This window comes from Dipodomys ordii, unplaced genomic scaffold, assembly GCF_000151885.1.
Source record: "Dipodomys ordii isolate 6190 unplaced genomic scaffold, Dord_2.0 Scaffold119, whole genome shotgun sequence".
NCBI classification, from domain to species: domain Eukaryota; kingdom Metazoa; phylum Chordata; class Mammalia; order Rodentia; family Heteromyidae; genus Dipodomys; species Dipodomys ordii.
The window spans coordinates 1,386,319-1,408,190 of record NW_012267335.1 but is presented as its reverse complement, the minus strand read 5'-3'; the positions used below and the strand labels follow the sequence as shown (position 1 = coordinate 1,408,190).

The window sequence follows — 21,872 nt, the reverse complement described above, 5'->3', positions numbered from 1 at the left end:
TAGTGCTACTTTTGGCTTTTTTTTTCCCTGTGATTAATTAGATATGAGTCTCTCGGGCTTTACTGCTTGGGCTGGCTACAAACTGTGATCCTCAGATCTCAGACTCTGGTGTAGCTAAGACTACCTGCACCTGGCTAACAGCTTGCTTTTGACCAGAGTATTATGTTAATGATAACTACTATTTTCTTAATACCATCTAGTTCAAATCTACCCCCAGGCATCAGCTATATCTTATCCAGAAAATAAACTGATTAGGATCCCACCAGCATTATAAATACTGACACCAGTGACCACTTCTTAACTAGTGACAATGAGATTTCAGGATTTCCTGGGCAAAGAAAAATATCAGAATGCTATTTTTTTTAATTCTTCAGAGGAAAAAAAACCTATTATTGTCATCAATTTTTTTTAAAAAAGGATGGACAACTTCCAAATAAAGCACAATACTTAAGAGCAAATAAATTCAAAGGAAAAACTCACTCTCTGATGCTTTGCAGAAGGCTCACCAAAGATAAATCCCAGCTGACAAAACTGGTGTGAAAAAATCACTTATGCATCTGAATTTATGGTCTCCTCATTCCCTAGCTCTTTTCTTTTTTTTTGGTCCTGTCATGGGGCCTGAACTCTGGGCCTGGGCGCTGTCCCTCAGCTCTTCAGCTCAAGGCTAGCGCTCTACCACTTGAGCCACAGCGCCACTTCCGGCTTTTTTCTTTTTGCTTATGTGGTGCTGAGGAATCGATTCCAGGGCCTCATGCATGCAAGGCAAGCGCTCTACCACTGAGCCACCTTCCCAGCCTTCCGTAGCTCTTTTCTAACGGTTCTAGAACTTTAGCTTCCTCTAAAGAACTCATTCTAGCCCATATGTAAGCAATGAGTTATGACACAATGAGAATGCTATGAGAAGGGATTCAAGAAAGGTTTCACAAGTAGGTAGAAACGGTATGCCCATGTGAAAAAGAAAAAATGGGGAGATTATTAGAGGCAGTATGAATACAGCTCATCCAAGGAAGTCTATATTGTGTACTAGAAAGTAAATAGTTATACTTGTAGAGTGAGGATTAGTTTTCTCTTCTTTATTCTTTTATTTTCTAAAGTTTACCTATAGATACATCAATTTAATGATCAAGATGAAAGTTATTTCAATTTTGAAAGTTAATTATGACGACCAAATAAAAGGCCTATTTCCCCCTTGAAAAAGGAGTTTGTATTGAAAAGAGCTTTGGTTGTAAAAGAGATATAAAAAAGTAGCAAATAAGGCTGTAGAAATCAAAGCCCAGACTTTTACTTCATCAGATACACAAAGAATAGACACATTCCCTCAGTGTCTCTGTGAAGCTCCCTTACCAAGTGTACACAAATGGTGAAAGACTTCTTACTGATATGTATGTTAAGCAGAAATTCCCAGGGTGGCAGGTGCTGACAGATCAAATACTTAAATGTCAGTGAATCAAACAAACAAAGGTTAGAGACCAGCTCCACTGTTTACTAGCTCCATGATCTTGGGCAAATGACTCAACCACTTAAACATTTCCACTTTATTTTTTTTCCAGTCCTGGGGCTTGAACTCAGAGCCTGGGCACTGTCCCTTAGCTTTTTTGCTCAAGGCTAGCACTCTATCACTGGAGACTCAGGGCCACTTCTGGCTCTTTCTGTGTAGGTGGTGCTGAGGAATGGAACCCAGGGCTTCATGCATGCTAGGCAAGCACTCTACCACAAAGTCACATTGCAAGCCCCATTTTCATTCCTTAAAATAAAAAGCTACTTCTCCCTCAGAAATGTTTACACAGATCAACTGATATTGTAGCTTAAGAATGGTACAGTGCCTGTTTCCAGAAAACGACAATAATTATATAGGGCACATTCACATATCCAACAGAAATAGCACTTTGAGCTATTGACTTATGGGGGTTTTAAGATTCTAATTGCCACTTATACATAACGCTAAAAGCTTTGAGTGCCTAAAATACAATGCCAACCTTTTGAATCTTAAATGAAGGAGCCTTTTTAGTACAAGTGCCAAATGTAGACATCCCGTATTTGTGGTTGCTTCAAAAATTAAGCTATTTTTAGAATGACTCTTCTGCAAAATTCAGAGCTAAGTACACAGCTCCCTCCTCCGGTCTCTGGACTCCAGAAACTGAAAACTAAACAAAACTCTCCCTTTACCCTATCTTCATTCCAGAACCTTCGCTCTGAGGAAACTGGCCCTCCTCTCTTCAGCTCTACAGTAAAGGCCCCTTACCAAGACTCTCTGTTGGCTGGAATAAGGTGAGAAAGGTGTCTAGGGTGGGTGTTCTTCAAATATTCTCAATTCCTACACCTTCCAGAGAGTGTGACTAAATCGCCCTCTACGGCTCTCCGCAGCTCCTTTTCCCGCTCATCCAGGTACGCAACTCTAGGGCCACGCCCCCCAGAAGTGACCAATCAGAAACAGAAGCGAGCCGGATGGGGCGGCCTCAGTTTGACGTTGACAACCAATCATCAGCCTCAGGCAGCAGGGGCGGAAGCGGAAGCGATTCCCGCAGCCCCGGTTTGGCCTTGAGTTCCGCCGTGGGGGCATGTCCCGCGCGAGCCAGTGAGGGAACCCTGGGGCCTCGTTTCACCGGCAGAGCTGGGCGGCCCGACGCCTGCGAGCGCAGCAGGGAAGGCGTTCAGGCCTCCGAGAGAAGAGCGAGCAGGCCGGTAGCCGCGGGGCAGAGCCGCCGGGGGCAGGGTCTCTAGAAGGCCGGTCCCTGAGGGCGCCGCCGTCCCGGAGGCCATGGTGCCGGCCGAGCTGAGCGCGACCCCCAGGTGAAGGCTGCGGCCCCGCCCGGAGCCTCCAGCGGGGTCGAGCCGGGTAGCTGCGGGGTGGAGGAGAGAGGATGCAGCCCGCCCTGCTCCCTGGCAGCAAGACCCCGGGCGTCTGCGGTTGCGGCCACACTGGGCCCCGCGCCGGCCCAGGAGGCAGCTCCGGCGGTTGGTGAAGTCACCCGCCCAGCCGCTTTCTCCGAAGTACGCGAGTGGACTGCCCCGTCGGAGAATAAGGCTCCTGGCCGGCACCACCTCCCTCCAGCCCTTTGTCCTCGCTGCTCAGAGCCGATCTATGCGAAAACATGCCTTGCACGTGCACCTGGAGGAACTGGAGACAGTGGATTCGACCTCTAGCTGTGGTCATCTACCTGGTGTCCATAGTCGTGGCAGTTCCCCTGTGCGTGTGGGAATTACAGAAACTGGAGGTAAGAGGGACCTGTGCCGTCCGCCTTACCCTTTTCTTCCATCTACGGTTGGGAAAAACAAAACAGACTCCCATCTCGACCCTGGATTCCCCCCAAACTTGGTATCTGAAAACCATGCCCAGTGTTTGGATATAAACCTGATTTATTGTTTGCCATCCTTCAAGTAATGCTACAGGTGAAGGTGAGCAGGGTGGAGGAAATACTTTAGAACTACTTGTTTAGCAGATTAGTGTGTCAAGAGGCCGGGATTCGACGATCACAGCTCGATGCCACCTGGGGCAGGAAAATACGTGAGACTCATCTCCAAATTAACCACCAAAAAGCTGGATGGAAGTCGAGCTGTGACTTGAGCTGGCCTTGAGTACAAACGCCCAGAGACAGCGGCCAGGCTGAGTTCAAGCCCCAGGACTGGCATGCGCCAGTGCACGCGCGCCACACACACGCGCACACGCACCTACGCACTACTGTGAAATGTAGCCATCCATCAATTACCTCAAAGGAATAAGTAACTCTATTCCTGATATCTGATCTGGATGTTCAGATACTGGACAACTAGATAAATAAACTACCTTGAAAACCATGTATTGAATTTCATTAGGTTTTAACCACCTTAGGATACTAATAGATTTGATTTTATTTCTGCTTTTGAAATTAATCTCTTATCCAAAATCAGGCTTTGCAAAAATTACCCTGTGTATTTTTTATATACCTAAATCCAGGTTTTGCAAAAAGTACCCAGTGTATTTTTTTTGTATGTCATATTCTTATTGTGACATCAATAAAGCACTTCATGCTGGAAACCCCAAGGTAAATACTTACCTAACATACACATACTCTGGAAAAATGTACAGTGAAGCATAAATTATAATAGTTAATATCAGAAGAACTTTTATGGAGACACTTATTTTAGAAGAGCAACTACAAGACCTCAGTTACTTTAAATCTCCTATGAGGGAAATGAATTTTATACACTTACTGTATCTAGACATTTGTGTTCTATGTTCACTAAATTGTCTTTTTTTTTTTTTTACATTCCCTGCTGACATAGTCCATACAGTCACTCCTAAATGTGGCATATTAACTTGCTATTAAATCTTGTTTCTTTGCTATTTAGGTATTTGTATTTGTCTGCAAAAATGTAGGGGTAACATCTTATTTTCTTAAATGACATTAATTAAACAGATACATATTTCAATACATTGGATTTTCTTACTTTGAAGTATCCTTTTGAAGTATATTATAGAAACTTAGTTTTTGTTTTTTCCCCCCAGAAACAGTTTTGCTGTGAAGCCTAAATAATTGGCTTATTTCTTCATTTATTTACTTGCTTGTGGGGTTTGAACTCCTTTACTCAAGCTTCCTCATTTTATAGATAAGAAAACTGAGGCAGATAGTAAGTGGCTAAAAGTGGCATTGTACTTTATAGCCAAAATCACTGCATCATCCATGTCCAGCAAAGTGTAAATGAGCCTTCTTACTACTATTGTTTTTAAAGTTTCAGTGGCATTATTTCATTGGAAAAGTAATACCTTTTCTTGTGCAGTAATAGCTGAGAATTAGACTCTTCAACGCCGTATATATGCTTGAACATTAGGTGTACTTTGATTTATTTCAGGGACATTTTGGATGAAAAATACATGTACTTTCAACCATAGATCACACTTGAGAAGTCAGATACTGAGGTAGTAGAAAAGAGGAGGATCCTATAGCTCATAAACTATTGTCTATAGTGGGACAAATTCTCAAACATTGGAGTAGCAATGGCTACTCATCTTTACTACTGAAACAATTTCCCTCACACTTTTTCTTGGAATGTGTGTTCTTGAAAATCAAGTATGCTAGATGCTATCATGATGACATCGCTGTTAGAAAGTTCACCATGCCTCATTCTTACTACCCACAGAGTTCTTCTTAAGTTGGTTGTCTTTCTCTTGGGAAAGTTAGTCCCAGAAGCATTCTCCATTTGTCTTTATTCTGTTTTAAAGAATTTAGACAAGGGAGCATTAAGTGGTTTTGTTCTTTCTTCTCTTCCTGTTACCTTAGGAAAAAAACTACTTATCTCTTCATTCTCTAAGCCAAATAAACAAACAAAAATAATTTTTTGGCTGACCAATCTAAGAATAATGCTGAAGATAGCTCTGTATTATGCAAGGTAAAAATACTTTGGTACAGGATTTCTAAAATTTGCCATGACTATACTGTAATGACTCATTTTACTAGTCATTTGTTTTATGATTGATTGTAGCAGACTTTCTTCCTTATAGCACTGTATAGATGTTTGGCTGTCGTTAGTCATAACCACATCATCCTTTAGTTCTACTAGCAAGTTCTACCTTTTAGACTGATAGTCATAAAACAAATGTGAACATGAAAACTACTAGGTAGTACTATTCTTAATGATCATCCTCACTAGAACTCTAAAATATGCTTGTGCTATTATCTTTTTAGGTCATTGAAACATTGAATACTTTTATTTGGTGCCAGTGTTGGAGCTTGAACTCAGGACCTAGGCACTGCTCCTGAGCTTTTTTGCTCAAGGCTAGCACTCTATAGCTCCACTTCCAGCTTTATGGTGGTTGATTGGAGAGAGGTGTTTCATGGGCTTTTTAATCTTGGCTCCTAGTGGAGGAAAAAATCCTGTTCAAAACAGTGAAAACTTAACATTGTGGACTTTGGTTCTATCTTAATTATGCAGTCTTTTATTAATTATGCAGTTATAATAATTGAACAAAACCCCCTTAATACCAAAAATAAATGCCTGCTTTTTCCTTTAAAGAAAAACTCCTAGACAATTCATTTTCTAGGAGTGAATTGTCTAGGAGTGCCCAAAGAGGACAGAGGTTCAAATAAGAAAGTGTTCTGCGCCGGGCGCTGGTGGCTCACGCCTGTAATCCTAGCTACTCAGGAGGCTGAGATCTGAGGATCGCAGTTCAAAGCCAGCCCGGGCAGGAGAGACCGTGAGACTCCTATCTCCAATAAACCACCAGAAAACCAGAAGTGGCGCTGTAGCTCAAGTGGTAGAGCGCTCGCCTTGAGCTGAAGAGCTGAGGGACAGCGCCCAGGCCGAGTTCAAGCCCCACGACCGACAAAAAAAAAAAAAGTGTTCTGCTTCATGACTAGATGATTTCAACATATTTTTAGAGCTTGAGCTTCTAGAAAATAAAACATTGATCAGGTAATTACCTAACAAATATTTTTCAAATTATAATGCCCTGAGTTGATACTGTTGTATATAAGAAGAATATTATATATTAACAGTTTGTTTGAATGGCATTCTTGCAATGGTCATCAACTGGGAGGGGTAATACATGTAAAGAATTTAGCCAGGTTAGGGTGGGTCAATATACTATGTGTACATGTGTGAAGATGGAACAGTGAAGCTTGAGTTTGGTTTGGGAACTGGAAAATGGGATAAGGGAAAGTGAGGAAGGTGAGTCTGACTAAAGAACGTTTTACAATACATTGATGTGTCAGAGTGAAACTTGTACAACTAATTGTAAATAGTGTAAAAAAAATTTAGCAGAGAGTATGAAAGCAAATAGCCAACTACCAGGAGATATTATTGTTTTCATACCTGTAAGAATTTACTTTTTTTTTTTTTTTGGCCAGTCTTGGGGCTTGATCTCAGCACCTGGTCATTGTGTGCTCAAGACGAGCTAACACTCTACCACATAAGCCACACCACCACTTCCAGCCTTTTCTAAGTAGTTTATTGGAGATAAGAATCTCATGGACTTTTTCTGCCTGGGCTGGCTTCTGACTTCAGACTTCAATCCACAGATCTCAGCCTCCTGAATAGCTAGGATTACTGAAGTATTTATCAATAAAAGTTTTAAGAAAATGTTGGTAGATCAACTTTTTATGCATAGATATAAGGAAATAGTTCATAAAAGCAAACAATAAGCCTAAAAATATTTCTAGACTTTATTCACAGAAACTTTTATATTATCTACAAACTAAATCAAATATAAAGCCACAGAGTATGGGGGGGTGATAATGTTTTTATATTCTTAATGCTTAAAAAGCTGATATAGAGCCAGGCTCTGGGTGGCTCATGCTTGTAATCCTAGCTACTCAGGATTGATATCTGAGGATCTCGGTTTGAAGCCAGCTTGGGCAGGAAAGTTCATTAGACTCTTAATCCTCAGTTAACTATTAGAAAACTGGGGGGCTGGGAAGGTGGCTCAGTGGTAGAGTGCTTGCCTTGCATGCCTGAGACCCTGGGTTCAATTCCTTAGCACCATATAAACAAAAAGAAAAAAGCCAGAAGTGGCACTGTGGCTCAAGTGGTAGAGTGCTAGCCTTGAGCTGAAGAGCTGAGGGACAGCGCCTAGGCCCAGAGTTCAGGCCCCACAACCAAACCAAAAAAAAAAAAAAAACATAGAAAACTGGAAATGGACCTATGGCTCTAGTGTTAAAGTGCTAGCCTTGAGAGGAAAAAAAATGTTAAAGGACAATGCACAGGTCCTGAGTTCAAGACCCAGGACAAGCATAAAACCAAACCAAAAGCTGGACAACAGTGGTTCATGTCTGTAATCCTGACTGCTTAGGAAGCTGAGACATAACAGGTGACAGTCTAAAACCAGCTCAGGCAGAAGAGCCCACAAAACTTTGTTTGCAAAATAATCAGAAAAAAAGGCCACGCTGGAGGTGTGGGTTAGGTGGTAGAGTCCCAACCTTGGCCAAGTTTGAGGTGCCCAACATCCAACCCCTAGTACTGGAAAAAAAAAATTGGGGGCAGGATGGGAAGGAGGAATTACAAATGGCTCAGTGAGGCAAAAATGCTTAATCTCATGAGGAAAGATGTTGCCCTCCTTCCAAAAAAAAATACAAAGAAGCTGTTTTGTTTTGAAGGTGAAATAGCTACTTACCAATATTGAAACTATTGAGCCTAAAAGTATTTTTGAGCAGTTTAGTTTCAATATTAGAATGAATGCTAATGTGTTCTTCTGTTTCTTAAGGTTGGAATACACACCAAGGCGTGGTTTATTGCTGGCATCTTTCTGCTGTTGACTATACCCATATCCCTTTGGGTGATACTGCAACATTTAGTGCATTACACACAACCTGAGCTACAAAAACCAATAATAAGGTCAATCTTAATATGTCTTCATTCTACTAATGTTGGCTTCGCCTATTTCATAAGTTATTAAATAAAAATGCTTTTTTGTTTTGTTTTCCAAATAGGATTCTTTGGATGGTACCCATATACAGTTTGGATAGTGTAAGTATGTTTCTTTTATTTCATTAACTAAGAACTTGTTTGACAGTATTATACTGTACTTAAAAAATGCTTAAGGTAGTAAAAGTACATATTCACAGGGATCAGATTAATAAAAGTGAAAATGTCCACTTGTAGATAATTTGTGTGTGTGTGTGTGTGTATCCTTTTTATTTATTTATTTATTTTTGTTGGTCGTGGGGCCTGGGCGCTGTCCCTGAGCTCTTCAGATAAAGCTAGCACTCTACCACTTGAGCCACAGCACCACTCCCGGCTTTTTCTGCTTATGTGGTAAGGAGGAATCAAACCAAGGGCCTCATTCATGCAAGGCAAGCACTCTACCCCTGAGCCACCTTCCCAGCCCCTATTCTTTTTATTTTTGCATAAGCTTTTTTTTTGTTGGTCATGAGGCTTGAACTCAGAGCCTTGGCACTGCCCCTGCACTCTTCAACTCAAGGCAAGCACTCTACCACTTGAGCCACAGCTACTTCAGTTGTTTGTTTTCCTGATGGTTAATTGGAGATAGTCTCATAGACTTTCCTGGCCTCTGCAGCATTTTCTATGATCATATTAAGAAAAATTTCAGGATTGCGAAACTCAAGTAATTAAACTTTTCTCCTCATGTTCACTATTTATCCCAATGCCCACCCTTTTTTTTTTTCATCTAAAAATATTTACTACTTTTAAAAGTTCATTGCACTGGGCTCCAGTGGCTCATACCTGTAATCCTAGCTACTGGGAGGCTGAGATCTGAGGATCATGGTTCAAATCCAGCCCAGACAGGAAAGTCCATGAGACTCTTATCTCTAATAATCCACCAGAAAACTGGAAGTGGTCTTGTGGCTCAAGTGGTAGAGCATTAGCCTTGAGCTAAAGAGCAGAGGGCCCAGAGTTTCAAGCCCCATGACTGACCAAAAAAAAAGGTTTCTTTCACAAGACTGAGGATAAAATAGCTCCACAGTACACTGCATTCAGATTCCCAGAAACACACACACTCACACTCCCTCTCTTTCTGTCCCGCCCCCCCCATCTCCAAACTATCCAGTAGCTGTCATAATGATAAATTTTGACGAGTTTGATGTATGTATCAAGATCCCAGGTTTAAACATTAGTTTAAGGTAATGAATTGTGTGGAATCTAAGCTTTAACTTTTTAACACATGTTTTTCCACAGTGGATAGCTTTGAAATATCCCAGCATTGCAATATATGTGGATACTTGCAGAGAATGCTATGAAGCCTATGTCATTTACAACTTCATGGGATTCCTTACCAATTATCTAACTAACCGATATCCTAATCTGGTATTAATCCTTGAAGCCAAAGATCAACAGAAACATTTCCCTCCTTTATGTTGCTGTCCACCATGGCCTATGGGAGAGTAAGTATGTTTGATTTTACTCCAATTTTTGCAGTCAAGGGCTGGGAAGGTGGTTTAGTGGTACAGTACTTGCCTAACAGGCATGAAGCCCTGGGTTCGATTCCTCAGTACCACATACACAGAAAAGGCTGGAAGTGGTGCTGTGGCTCAAGTGGTAGAGCACTAGCCTTGAGCTAAAGAGCAGAGGGACAGTGCCCAGGCCTAGTTCAGGGCCCAGGACTGACAAAAAGACCAAAAAATAAAAATTTAAAAAAAGACTTAAGGAAGAAGTCAGGCACTGGTGGCTCACTCCTGTATAATCCTAGCTACTCATAAGGCTGAGATTGAAAATTGTGGTTCAACTCCAGCCTGGACAGGAAATATGAGAGTCTTATTTCCAGTTGAGCTGTGGCTCAAGTAGTAGTGTTAGCCTTGAGCAGAAGCAGCTCAGGGACAGTGCCCAAGCCCTGAGTTCAAGCTCCAGAAAGTATAGTTAACAATTGTCAAATGACAGACATTTTTTTGGGGGGGGATCCAGTTATAGGCCTGAACTCTGGGCCTGGGTGCTGTCCCTCAGCTCTTCAGCTCAAGGCTAGCGCTCTACCACTTGAGCCACAGTGCCACTTCCAGCTTTTCTTTTTTCTGCTTATGTGGTGCTGAGGAATCAAACCGAGGGCCTCATGCATGCAAGGCAAGGGCTCTACCACTGAGCCTCCTTCCCAGCCAATGACAGTCGTTTTTGTAATGATATGCAAAGGACTGGCAGCTTTTAGGAATTAGACAAGGTAGGCTTTTTTTTTTTTTTGGTAGACTTTGTTTTTTGAGGGGGAGGGGTCCATGGAGCTTGAACTCAGGGCCTGGGTGGGTACTATCCCTGAGTTTGCTTAAGGCTAGCACTCTACCCTTTCAGTGCCACTTCTAGTTTTTCGTTGTTTAATTGGAGATAAGAGCCACTGCTTTGAGCCTTCAGTGGCTCGGAGGAGGAGACCTGTTTGCCTCTGGGTACCCTGGAAACATGGAGCCTCTCCCTTCATACCCTCTGACCTAACTTCACCTCCCACTAGGCCTCACTTTCCAAATGTTGCACCATGATCCTAGGCCTTTGGAGGACATTTCAAACCTAAAGCAGGGACTCTTCTGGAACTTGAGGGTGATCTTTCAGAAGATAGAGTTGTCAAATAATTTCAGAAATGAAAAAAATAATAATTTCAGAAATGGTGTTTAGATCACTTCTTTGTTTTCTCTACTGCCATCTAATGGATGACTAAACTTAAGGAATTAAATATGAATTTTTTTTTATTTTTTGGGGGGGGTCTGGTCGTGGGGCCTGAACTCTGGGCCTGGGCACTGTCCCTCAGCTCTTCAGCTCAAGGCTAGCGCTCTACCACTTGAGCCACAGCGTCACTTCCGGCTTTTTTCTTTTTGCTTATTTGGTGCTGAGGAGTCGAACCCAGGGCCTCATGCATGCAAGGCAAGTGCTCTACCACTGAGCCACCTTCCCAGCCCTTAAATATGAATTTGTTGTCATTCATTTAAATAATATTAATTTGGCAGGCTTAAAGATGAGGACCTGAAATACTAAGGCCTCTTTGTCTTTGCAGAGTATTGCTGTTCAGGTGCAAACTGGGTGTGCTGCAGTACACAGTTGTCCGACCCTTTACCACCATTGTTGCTTTGTGAGTATAAATCTTAATGTGACTATTTTTTTAATACTTAAATAGGGATTAGCTGAGTTAAAGTGAATGTGTGAGTTTACTTGTTCATAGTACAAGTCTAACCTTCCATAAAAACCTATATAAAAGGCCTTCTCTACTAAGAAAGACCGTGACCATTTTAGAGGCAAGGAATCACTACAGCCTCTCTCAAGCATCTTATAAAGCACTGTGGGGGTGGTGAAATTCTTTTTCAAATGTTAATACAGCTTTACAAAAAATATTGCATGTTAGTTGAGCTGTTTTTGTTTCATTTTTGTCGGTCATGGAGCTTGAGCTCAGGGCCTAGGCACTGTCCCCTGAGCTTTTTCACTCAAAGCTAGTTACATGAAGCCACCAGTTTTCTGGTGGTTAACTGGAGATAAGAGTTTCATGGACTTTCTTGCGCAGGCTGGCTTTGACCTGAGATCCTCAATTATCAGCCTCCTGAGTAGCTAACATTACAGGCATTTAAGGCTGAAAGGGGTATCTTAAGCTACCTGGAAATCTATTAATTTATTCAGGTAGATTTTATGTTTAACCTGCTGGTAGTACAATTTATTCAAGGGATTTGGATCTTCATAGTATTTTCTCCAAAATAATATAGGGGAGAAAATGTACTATAGTTTATGTATAGTACATTTATGTATATATATTTTATGTATATATTTGTATATATTTATGTATAGTATTATACATAAATGCATATATTTGACAATGAGATTTCAAATTAAGCAGCATAGGTTGTTTTTTTTTTAAAATTTTATTTTATTTGTGAACATGCTGTACAGAGGAGTTACAATTACATGGGCAGGATAATGCGTACATTTCTTACCGAGCATTGCAGCCTCCTCCTTTGTTTACCCTTCACATCCCTTCCCCGCCTCCCCCCTCCCCCCCACAGCATAGGTTTTTTAAAAGTAATTTTTTCTTAGATCACTTGGTCTTTCCTTCAAATTAGTTTTTAAGAACTAATTTTAAGAACATTCAGAAAACTTAATTTTTGGGCTAACGCTAGCCAAATTCATATGATTCGTTACAGGATCATTCAAATAAAATGAGGATTTCATCGTATTAATTTGTTTAGTATGTTTTGATCATTTTCCCTGCCTCTCCCTACTCCCACCTCACCCCTCCCTTATAGTCTTTCTTGCAACTGCTTAAAAATGGGTTTCTTAAGACCTTTATGTATGTTTATACAGTGCACTTTGATCATGTCCTGCCCAACTCATTCCCCTTCCCACTAGTTCTCCCACCCAGTCCTTCTTTAGCTCTTTCTAGATTTTTCATACGAAAGCACGTATTTTGACATCTACCCTACCTATCCAACTAACTGCCTACCTGCCTGCGCCTGCCTACCCACCTACTTTGGCTATGTTGGTTCTAGAGTTTAACTCAATAGGCAGATACTCTACCATATGAGCCATACCCCCCAGCCTTTTTGCTATATGTTTTTAGTTAGATTCTAATGCTTTTTTGCCTTGCGATGGTCTTGGACCAGAATCTTCCTACCTCTACCTTCTAACTAGTAGTTGTACCTAACCAGGTGAATTCCACCATACCAATTCCAACTTGTGAATTTAAATAATACTGTCACTGTATTTAAAAATGTGTCATTTGGTTAATAATAAAGTTGCCTTATTTTTACCATTTTTTAGGATTTGTGAACTGGTCGGTATATATGATGAAGGGAACTTTAGCTTTTCAAATGCTTGGACTTACTTGGTTATAATAAATAATATGTCACAATTGGTAAGTAAAACTTCATTTTTCTTTTCCTGTTCTTGAAACAGTCTAAGTCTAACATACAGCACACACCCAAGCTGGCCTAAAATTGCAATCTGGATCTTCTTTCAGGTGCTAGGATTACATGTAGCAAATCTTTTTTTCTTTAATGTACTTAGCTTCTATAAGCCTAAAAATTTTTGGTACAGTTTCTTCTTGGACTAAAATATTGTAAGTTTTGCAAAGTAATTAAAAAACTAATAGCTTTATAAAATATAAAGATATAATAATATCTTTTGTTAATTACTTGGTAACTTACATATGACCTGTTGATCATGTTTGTTACTCATGGAATAGCAGTGTGAGTGTTTTAAATATAAGCACAATACTCTAATAAGGAAAATACACAATAGGAATATTTAGTAAAAGAAAATGGCTGATTGGTATACAACAGTTTGGAGTTTAAATGAGAGAATACAGTTTTCTGTTCTCTAATTCTAAAGGAAAATAAAGACAAGTTTTATGATAATGTTCTAAAAAATGAAATGATCTAAAGATACACAGTTGGATTGTGTGAGCCTAAAAAGTATGCATATTATTAAAATCTTTGGTTAATGCTTTTAATAGAATAATTCAAATGCAGTGGCATACATGTGCAGTATTGAAGCTTTGTAATATTAAATGGCTATGTATCCAAATGTTTGTCTTCTTTGTGACCAGTGTAATTCCTGTTTTGGGAATGTCTTCTAAGGAATGGACAGAAATATTTTTGTCATGAATGTGAAGCTTATAATAGAAAGGGGCTGAGAACAATCCAAGGCTGATAGGGTTTGGTTGACCATAATAGTCTTTTGACCAAAATATTAGGCAGTCATTAAAATAATTATTGAGTCAGGCACCAGTAGCTCATGCCTGAAATCCTAGCTACTGAGAAAGAGATCTGAAAGATCGAGGTTCAAGGCCAGCCTAACAAGAAAAGTATATGAGACTCTATTTCCCATTAGCCAGCAAAATGTAGGACTAGACATATGGCTCAAGTCATAGAACAGCTGCTGTGCTCAAAAAATCATATGAAGAGTGATGCTGTGTTGTCTCGTACAGACATAAATACTAATAGTCCTATGTAATGTATAGAAAAGGTAGGTAAACTGAACTTGAAAAAGACAATGGTGAGACAATTTAAATTTAGTTCATGGTGGTATTTAAGAGCCAGTGTATCACTGGCAGTATAGTTCACGGGCAGAGTGCTTACCTAGTAAGCACCAGGCCCTGGAGCTCAGTGACTGACATAAGTGGACGTGAAGATAATTGGATCAACCATAATGAAAAAGGAACATAGATGACTTTCAGACATAAACTACTGCTAACTGTATGAGGGCTTAGCATATTACCTAGTGTTTCTTATATAATATTGTAAGTATGATATGACACATTAAGTACAGCTTCAGTAATAGTGTGACTCTGACTTCTGAAACTATTTTCCATCAGGGCAGTTTGCTAATCCAGCCTCTTAGTCTTTAAAATACATGTTTATGCTTTATTCTACAACTCAGTTACAATAATTTTGTAACAGGTCTCTGATTTATAACCTTTATTCCTATTGCTATATTTATTTATTCTTACCATGGGTAAGTTTAAATATTAATTTTGTCTCTAGTTTGCCATGTATTGTCTCCTGCTGTTTTATAAAGTACTGAAAGAAGAGCTCAGTCCTATCCAACCTGTTGGCAAATTTCTTTGTGTAAAGCTGGTGGTTTTTGTTTCTTTTTGGTAAGTGTTGCTTGCTGTTCAATAGTCTCATTATTCTAAATGGCAATATGATTGTTAAGGAAGAGTCTTTTAATAACATCAATCTAGGTGGTCAAAATGTCTCTACTTAAAATGTTTATCAGATGGTCACTGTAGTATTCATATAAACAAAGTATCTCAATACTAAGGAATTTTTACAAATACGATTCTGTCATATAAGAGACTACAACACTGTTTGGAAGATGATATATAGAATATTTAATGATGTGATGAAATGTTCACCAAGAAAAATTTAAAATAAGGGTAGGAGTAGAAATGTAGCTCAGGTAGAATACTTGCTATTAAGAGACCCTGGGTTTGACTCAGAGGACAGCAGCAAGGGAAAAGGGGAGGGGAGAGGCGAGGAGGAAAAGAGGAGAGAGGGAAAAGAAGTTTAGTGAAGGATCAGTAGGAGGTCCTAGACACAAGTGCAGAAATTAAATATAAAAAGATGAAAAGAAAATCCATGGTGCTCCACCAGAAAAAAAAGAACATTTCTGTACAAGTAAGTCATAGTTTGTCAGTAAAACCAGAGAATTCTTACTTAAGAATTTCTGGGGCTGGGAAGGTGGCTCAGTGGTAGAGTGCTTGCCTTACATGCTCGAGGCCCTGGGTTCGATTCCTCAGCACCACATAAGCAAAAAGAAAAAAGCCGGAAGTGGCGCTGTGGCTCAAGTGGTAGAGCGCTAGCCTTGAGCTGAAGAGCTGAGGGACAGCGCCCAGGCCCAGAGTTCAGGCCCCACGACCGGACCCAAAAAAAAAAGAATTTCTGAAAGTTCATCTTCATTATTTGCTGTTGCAATTAATGTTGGGGAATGTTGTCCTAGTTTTAAGCATTCAGTTATGATTCCATTTTAGGAGTCAGACCCTTTCTTAGTTTGTCTCTAGCTACAACACTTCATACAAGACTGATTTCAAAATTACTTTTTAAGGGCTGGGAATGTGGCTTAGTGGTAGAGTTCTTGCCTAGCATGCATGAAGCCCTGGGTTTGATTCCTCAGCACCACATAAACAGAAAAAGCCAGAAGTGGTGCTTTGACTCAACTGGTAGAGTGCTAGCCTTGAGCACAGAGAGGTTCAAAGACAGTGGCCAGGCCCTGAGTTCAAGCTCCACGACAGGCAAAAAAATATATACCTATTACTTTTTTAAAATGTCTGAATAACGTATGTATGAAAAACATACAGACAGGTGCCTGCCTTTGTTATTTTAAATGCCTCATTTATGAAGTTAGGCATTGTGTCTGCATAGGAAGGACTTAAAATTCAATTGCTTATGTACTTTCAAAACATATAAATATATAAAGACTATATATTTGTTCCCCAAGTGCTAACTTCTGTTAATGCATAGTCATAATGTATAATTCATCTTATGAAACTACAATAGAAGAATTAACTTGTAAAGTAATACAGGTTCTCTGTATAGATGCAATTTGTTCAGGAAGATGCTATGAAGTCAGGGTGGTGGTAATTAAGTTTTTTAATGGCATATTTTTAAAACAACTGCTCATTTTATGCTTGATGTAGATTTGGCGTTTACCTTTTCCTAACATATAGGCAAGCAGTAGTTATTGCTTTGTTGGTAAAAGTTGGCGTTATTTCTGAAAAGCATACATGGGAATGGCAAACTGTAGAAGCTGTGGCCACAGGACTCCAGGTAAGTACTGCTGTCTCAAAATTTCACCAAATGGTTTTCTCTTAAGGGTTTTCACATGTTACTTCCACTAAAGCTAGGGCTACAACTGTCATTCTCTTTTCACCCAGTAATGATGACACCAGGGCCCTAGAGAAATTGGCCATAATTACAGAATTGTAACAGCATCAGGAATAGAATCTGAATTCTTGTTTTCCTTAATCCATGTTTCTTTTTGATTTTTCCCCTTTTAGCCCTTAGATTATGGATTGAGAACACAATGTGCTAAGAAATACTTGATTTCATTAATATAAAATATTTTAATTTTGAGTAAAGCTAAATATTGAAAATAGAAAAGCCAATATAATGTTAGGCGAAAGCTATTAATACTTAAGTACCTTTGGAAAATACTTGAGGAAAAATGGCAATTTGAGAAACTAGATTTAAGCCCAATGACAACTGACATTTTTGTTGCTGCTGTTGTAGGACTTCATTATCTGTATTGAAATGTTCCTCGCTGCTATTGCTCATCACTACACATTCTCCTATAAACCGTATGTCCAAGAAGCAGAGGAGGGCTCGTGCTTTGATTCCTTTCTTGCCATGTGGGATGTTTCAGACATCAGAGACGATATTTCTGAGCAAGTAAGGCATGTTGGTAAGTTCCACTTAATTCTTCCAAAATACACAGGTTATTACAGGTCTCCTACTAGAGCAGTTCACTCATTTTAAGACAGTGGGATAGTTTAAAGCATAGTACCCATGGTACACTCTCAGGTTTGGGAAGAATGTGGGGCGGGGGGAGCTTACATTGAAATTTAAGTTTATAAAGGTGAAATGACTTTTAGCTAATGTGGAAATATGTGGAAATGTTTATATTATTTTAAAGGACGGACAGTCAGAGGACATCCTAGGAAAAAATTCTTTCCTGAAGACCAAGATCAAAATGAACATACAAGTTTGTTATCATCATCATCACAAGATGCAATTTCTGTTGCCTCTTCTGTGCCACCTTCACCCATGGGTCACTACCAAGGGTTTGGACACACTGTGACTCCCCAGACGACACCTACTACAGCTAACATAGCTGATGAAATACTTAGTGACACTACAGAAGGGAATGTAGAGCCTTCAAATAAATCCATGGACTCTTGAACAATGAAGAAGCAAACTACTACTACCATGTGATTTTGCTGCCTGGTATCCTATGGCTCAGGATTTTGTGCTTGAGACAGGTCAAAAATGATGGGAAAATATCAACACAAAGATAGGTGAAAGCCAGGTACAACTATTGGATTTCTGTATGTATGTGTTTTGTATATCACAATAATCAGTCTAAACTTCCTAGACTTAGACTTGATTTCCTAATATTAGAGTATCACATACTCAAACCATAGAAAATGACTACAGCTGAATGTTCCTGGCATTACATTACTTTATCAAGAAGATGGACAAAGAAAAAAAAACTGCAATTCGACTACTGCTGCATGAATATAATGCTCTGGACAGAAGGCATAATTCAGAAATTAGTGGAACCTAATCATAATCATGTGCCATATAAGCTTACCTAACAATTATTTCTCTACTTCTCAATTGAATGTCTTTCAACAAATAAAAATTTATCATTTTTCTGCAACTTTTATGTCTCTCATTCTGCAAATGTATGCTTGATAATTTAGATTTTTTTTTTTTGTCAGTTGTGGGCATGAACTCAGGGCTTGGGTGCTGTCCTGAGCTTTTTTGCTCAAGGCTAGCGCTCTACCACTTTAAGCCCCAGCACCATTTCCTGTTTTCTAGAAGTTAATTGCAGGTAAGAGTCTCATGAAGCCTGGCTCCAGTGGCTCACGCCTGTAATCCTAGCTACTCAGAAGGCTGAGGATCACGGTTCAAAACCAGCCCGGGCAGAAAAGTCCATGAGATCCTTATCTCTAATAAACCACTAGAAAACTGGAAGTGGTGCTGTGGCCCAAGAGGTAGAGCACTCGCCTTGAGCTGAAGAGCGCAGGCATAGTGCCCAAGCCCAGAGTTCAAGCCCCATGACCAACAAAAAAAAGTCTCATGACTTTCCTGCCCGGCTGGCTTTGGACTGCCATCTTCAAATCTCAGCCTCCTGAGAGCTAGGAATATAGGCATGAGCCACTGGTGGCCAGGCTTACAAAAATATCTTGATTAGGGCACAACAAAAAAGTTTTTTAAAAAACCAAAAGCATGTTTTACCATAGTGCTACTAAAAGTGGCAGCAAAGTTGGGTATGGTAGGACATACTTGTAATCCCAAATATTCAGGAGGCACAGACTGAAGATCATGATTCAAGGCCAACGTGGGGTTTAGTGAGACGCCACTCTCAACCAACAAACTGGGCATGGTGGCACTTGTGATTTCCAGCTACTTAGGAAGCTATGGGCGGACTATGGTCTAAGGCTAGTCCAGAGCAAAAACTTGAGACCTACCTAAAATATACCTAAAGTCAAAAAGGACTAGGGTATGCCTCAAGTTGGTGGAACACTGTCTAGCAACTATGAGCTCTCAGTTTCATGTTCCCCAGTACCACCAAAAAGATGTAAGTTGTGGTTAAATGGTCTTATTCATTGAAGACATAATGTATTATTATGTTTTGTTTTTGTCGGTCGTGGGACTGAACTCTGGGCCTGGATGCTGTCCCTCAGCTCTTCAGTTCAAGGCTAGCACTCTTACCACGTGAGCCACAGCATCATTTCTAGCTTTTTTCTGCTTATGTGGTGCTGAGGAATTGAACCCAGGGCCTCAGGCATGCAAGGCAAGCCCTCTACCACTGAGCCACCTTGTCAGCCCCAGACACAAATATATTATTTAGGAGAATTTTAATTATAATTAGAGTACTTACAGGGTTATGTTTAATAATTTAGTATAAAAGAGAAATGCTATGTATAGCATGTAGAAAATAGCAAGGATTAGTTGTTTCTCAAAACCTCTGAATGGGTCCCCAGTGGCTCATGCCTGTAATTCTAACTTCAAGACTGAGAATTGGAAGATCTCAGTTCAAGGACAACTTGGGAAGAAAAGTTCACAAGACCCATACCCATACCTGAGCAAAGCAATACATAACTATCAACCCAAGGTATGTGGAAAGCTGAGGCTAGCCCACAAACACAGTGAAACACTAGATGAAAGAAGTTATGATGCATCATCCCAGCAACAAACAGGAACCCTAGAATTGTTGGATCGTGGTCAAGACAAATGCTCAGGCAGAAATTGAGACCTATCTCAAAATAATTAGTGAGCTGAGCACTGGTGACTCATACCTATAATCCTAGCTTATTCAGGAGGCTGAAAAATGAGGATTGCAGCTCAAAGTCAAGGCTGGGCAGAAAAGGCTGCTAGACTTATTTCTAATTAACTACCTAAAAACCACAAGTGGAGCTGTGGCTCAAAGTGGCAGAGCACTTGAGTAAAAAAGTTCAGACCCGGGCTGGGAAGATGGCTCAGTGGTAGAGCGCTTGCCTTGCATGCATGCTCGAGGTCCTGGGTTCGATTCCTCAGCACCACATAAGCAAAAAAAGAAAAAAGCCGGAAGTGGCGCTCTGGCTCTAGTGGTAGAGTGCTAGCCTTGAGCTGAAGAGCTGAGGGACAGCGCCCAGGCCCAGAGTTCAGGCCTCATGACCGGACCCAAAAAAAAAAAAAAAAAGTTCAGACCCAGTTTTAGCGTGCGCTCGTGCACACGCACATACATGCATACATACATACATACACGCACACACGCCAGAAGATAACAAATGTTGGATGTTGGCAAGGGTGTAAAGAAATGGAACTTTTGAACTGCAGGTGAATATGTAGATTGTATGGTATGGTCATTGTGGAAAACACTAAATTGGGCGGGTCCGGGGAAGCAGGACCACAACAGGGTCTAAGGAAATTAAAATTAAAACAAGATAACCTAGGGCTGGGAAGGTGGCTCAGTGGTAGAGCGCTTGCCTTGCACGCATGAGGCCCTGAGTTCGATTCCCCAGCACCAAATAAGCAAAAAGAAAAAAAGCCAGAAGTGGCGCTGTGGCTCAAGTGGTAGAGTGCTAGCCTTGAGCTGAAGAGCTGAGGGACAGCGCCCAGGCCCAGAGTTCAGGCCCCACTACCGGACCCAAAAAAAAAACAACAAAAACAAGATAACCTAGACATATCTTTGGGGCATATGTCTAAGACATCTGTACTCCCATGCTCATTAATCCAGACATCCACAATATCCAACATTTCACATATCCACTTGTCTGATAAATGTGTAATGAAACTCATTTATCTAGACAAATATTTTCAGCCTTTAGAAAGGGTGATCTTGCCACCTGCAACTCAAGTATGCAAAGTCCAAGGAGAAAATATGTGAAAGCAGACAGTGATAGGGATGGACTGGGGAGATGTAGGTCACAGGACACAAAGCTGAATGAGGATTGATATGTTCAGTATGAGGACAACAAGGAAATTTTATGTGGCAGTCACATTGAGATCGGAGCTGGTATCCTGTACTTCAGTATACTTCAGTATTAACAACCCTTTTACTATACCATAACATGTTACAGATCTTCATTACACACAGTGGATTTTTTTTAATGCTGGTTTGTTTAATAACAGAAATAATGAAACCAGGCAATTCAGAGCAAAGCAGCAGCTTTTTGGAAGATTTAAAAAGAACATAAAGGGGGCTGGGAAGGTGGTTCAGTGGTAGAGTGCTTCTCTGGCATGCATGAAGCCCTGGGTTTGATTCCTCAGTACCACATAAACAGAAAAAGCTGGAAGTGACACTGTCTCAAGTGGTAAAGTGCTAGCCTCAAGGAAAACAACCTCAGACAGTACTCAGGCCTTGAATTCAAGCCCCAGGACTGGCCAAAAAAAAGGAACACAAGAGTTGCTGGGCGCTGGTAATCATGCCCCAGTACTAATACAAATAAAACACACAAAGTATCAAAGTGATCTTCCTATTAATTCCACGTTCCACAAGTCTGTAAAATATAGGATAATTTTATTTCTTACTGTACATTCAAATCAAAACTTTGGAAAGAACCGGCTTAGCATTAAACCATTTTATTTATATCAGCTTTTAAATGTTTCTTTTCTTAAGTCAGTCAGGAAATAATGCCTCCTGCAGCTGACTTTCTCACTCCTTTACTCTTCTATACAATGAGTATGTAGAATAAACTTGGTATTTAAAAACCTTGTGTCTTCAGTAAAGATTTCAAATTTTCCTTACTATTACAGTAAGGCTCTGAAAATGTGTGTATG

General features: G+C 40.3%; 1 protein-coding gene across 2 annotated transcripts; it reads left to right on the top strand.

The window, feature by feature from the left end:
- Positions 1–2,546: 2,546 nt before the first annotated feature.
- Tmem184c (transmembrane protein 184C) lies at positions 2,547–18,264 on the top strand. 2 transcript variants are annotated; one of them, XM_013029551.1, is made up of 10 exons: positions 2,547–3,215; positions 8,177–8,307; positions 8,403–8,439; positions 9,610–9,815; positions 11,396–11,470; positions 13,144–13,237; positions 14,868–14,980; positions 16,553–16,652; positions 17,115–17,286; positions 17,518–18,264. In XM_013029551.1, exons 1-10 carry the CDS (start codon positions 3,093–3,095, stop codon positions 17,781–17,783), a joined length of 1,317 nt encoding a protein of 438 aa, XP_012885005.1. In that variant the 5' UTR covers positions 2,547–3,092; the 3' UTR covers positions 17,784–18,264. The 2 variants fall into 2 exon arrangements, with proteins under 2 accessions (XP_012885005.1, XP_012885006.1); XM_013029552.1 differs by having other exon boundaries at positions 17,115–17,273; positions 17,518–17,765.
- Positions 18,265–21,872: the final 3,608 nt, after the last annotated feature.

Excerpts from the sequence above, each read along its gene's own strand:
- Tmem184c (XM_013029551.1), top strand. The coding sequence starts at position 3,093 with ATGCCTTGCACGTGCACCTGGAGGAACTGGAGACAGTGGATTCGACCT. Across the intron at positions 8,440-9,609 it reads CCATATACAGTTTGGATAGT|TGGATAGCTTTGAAATATCC; the intron begins GTAAGTATGTTT and ends GTTTTTCCACAG. Across the intron at positions 13,238-14,867 it reads TAAATAATATGTCACAATTG|TTTGCCATGTATTGTCTCCT; the intron begins GTAAGTAAAACT and ends TTTTGTCTCTAG.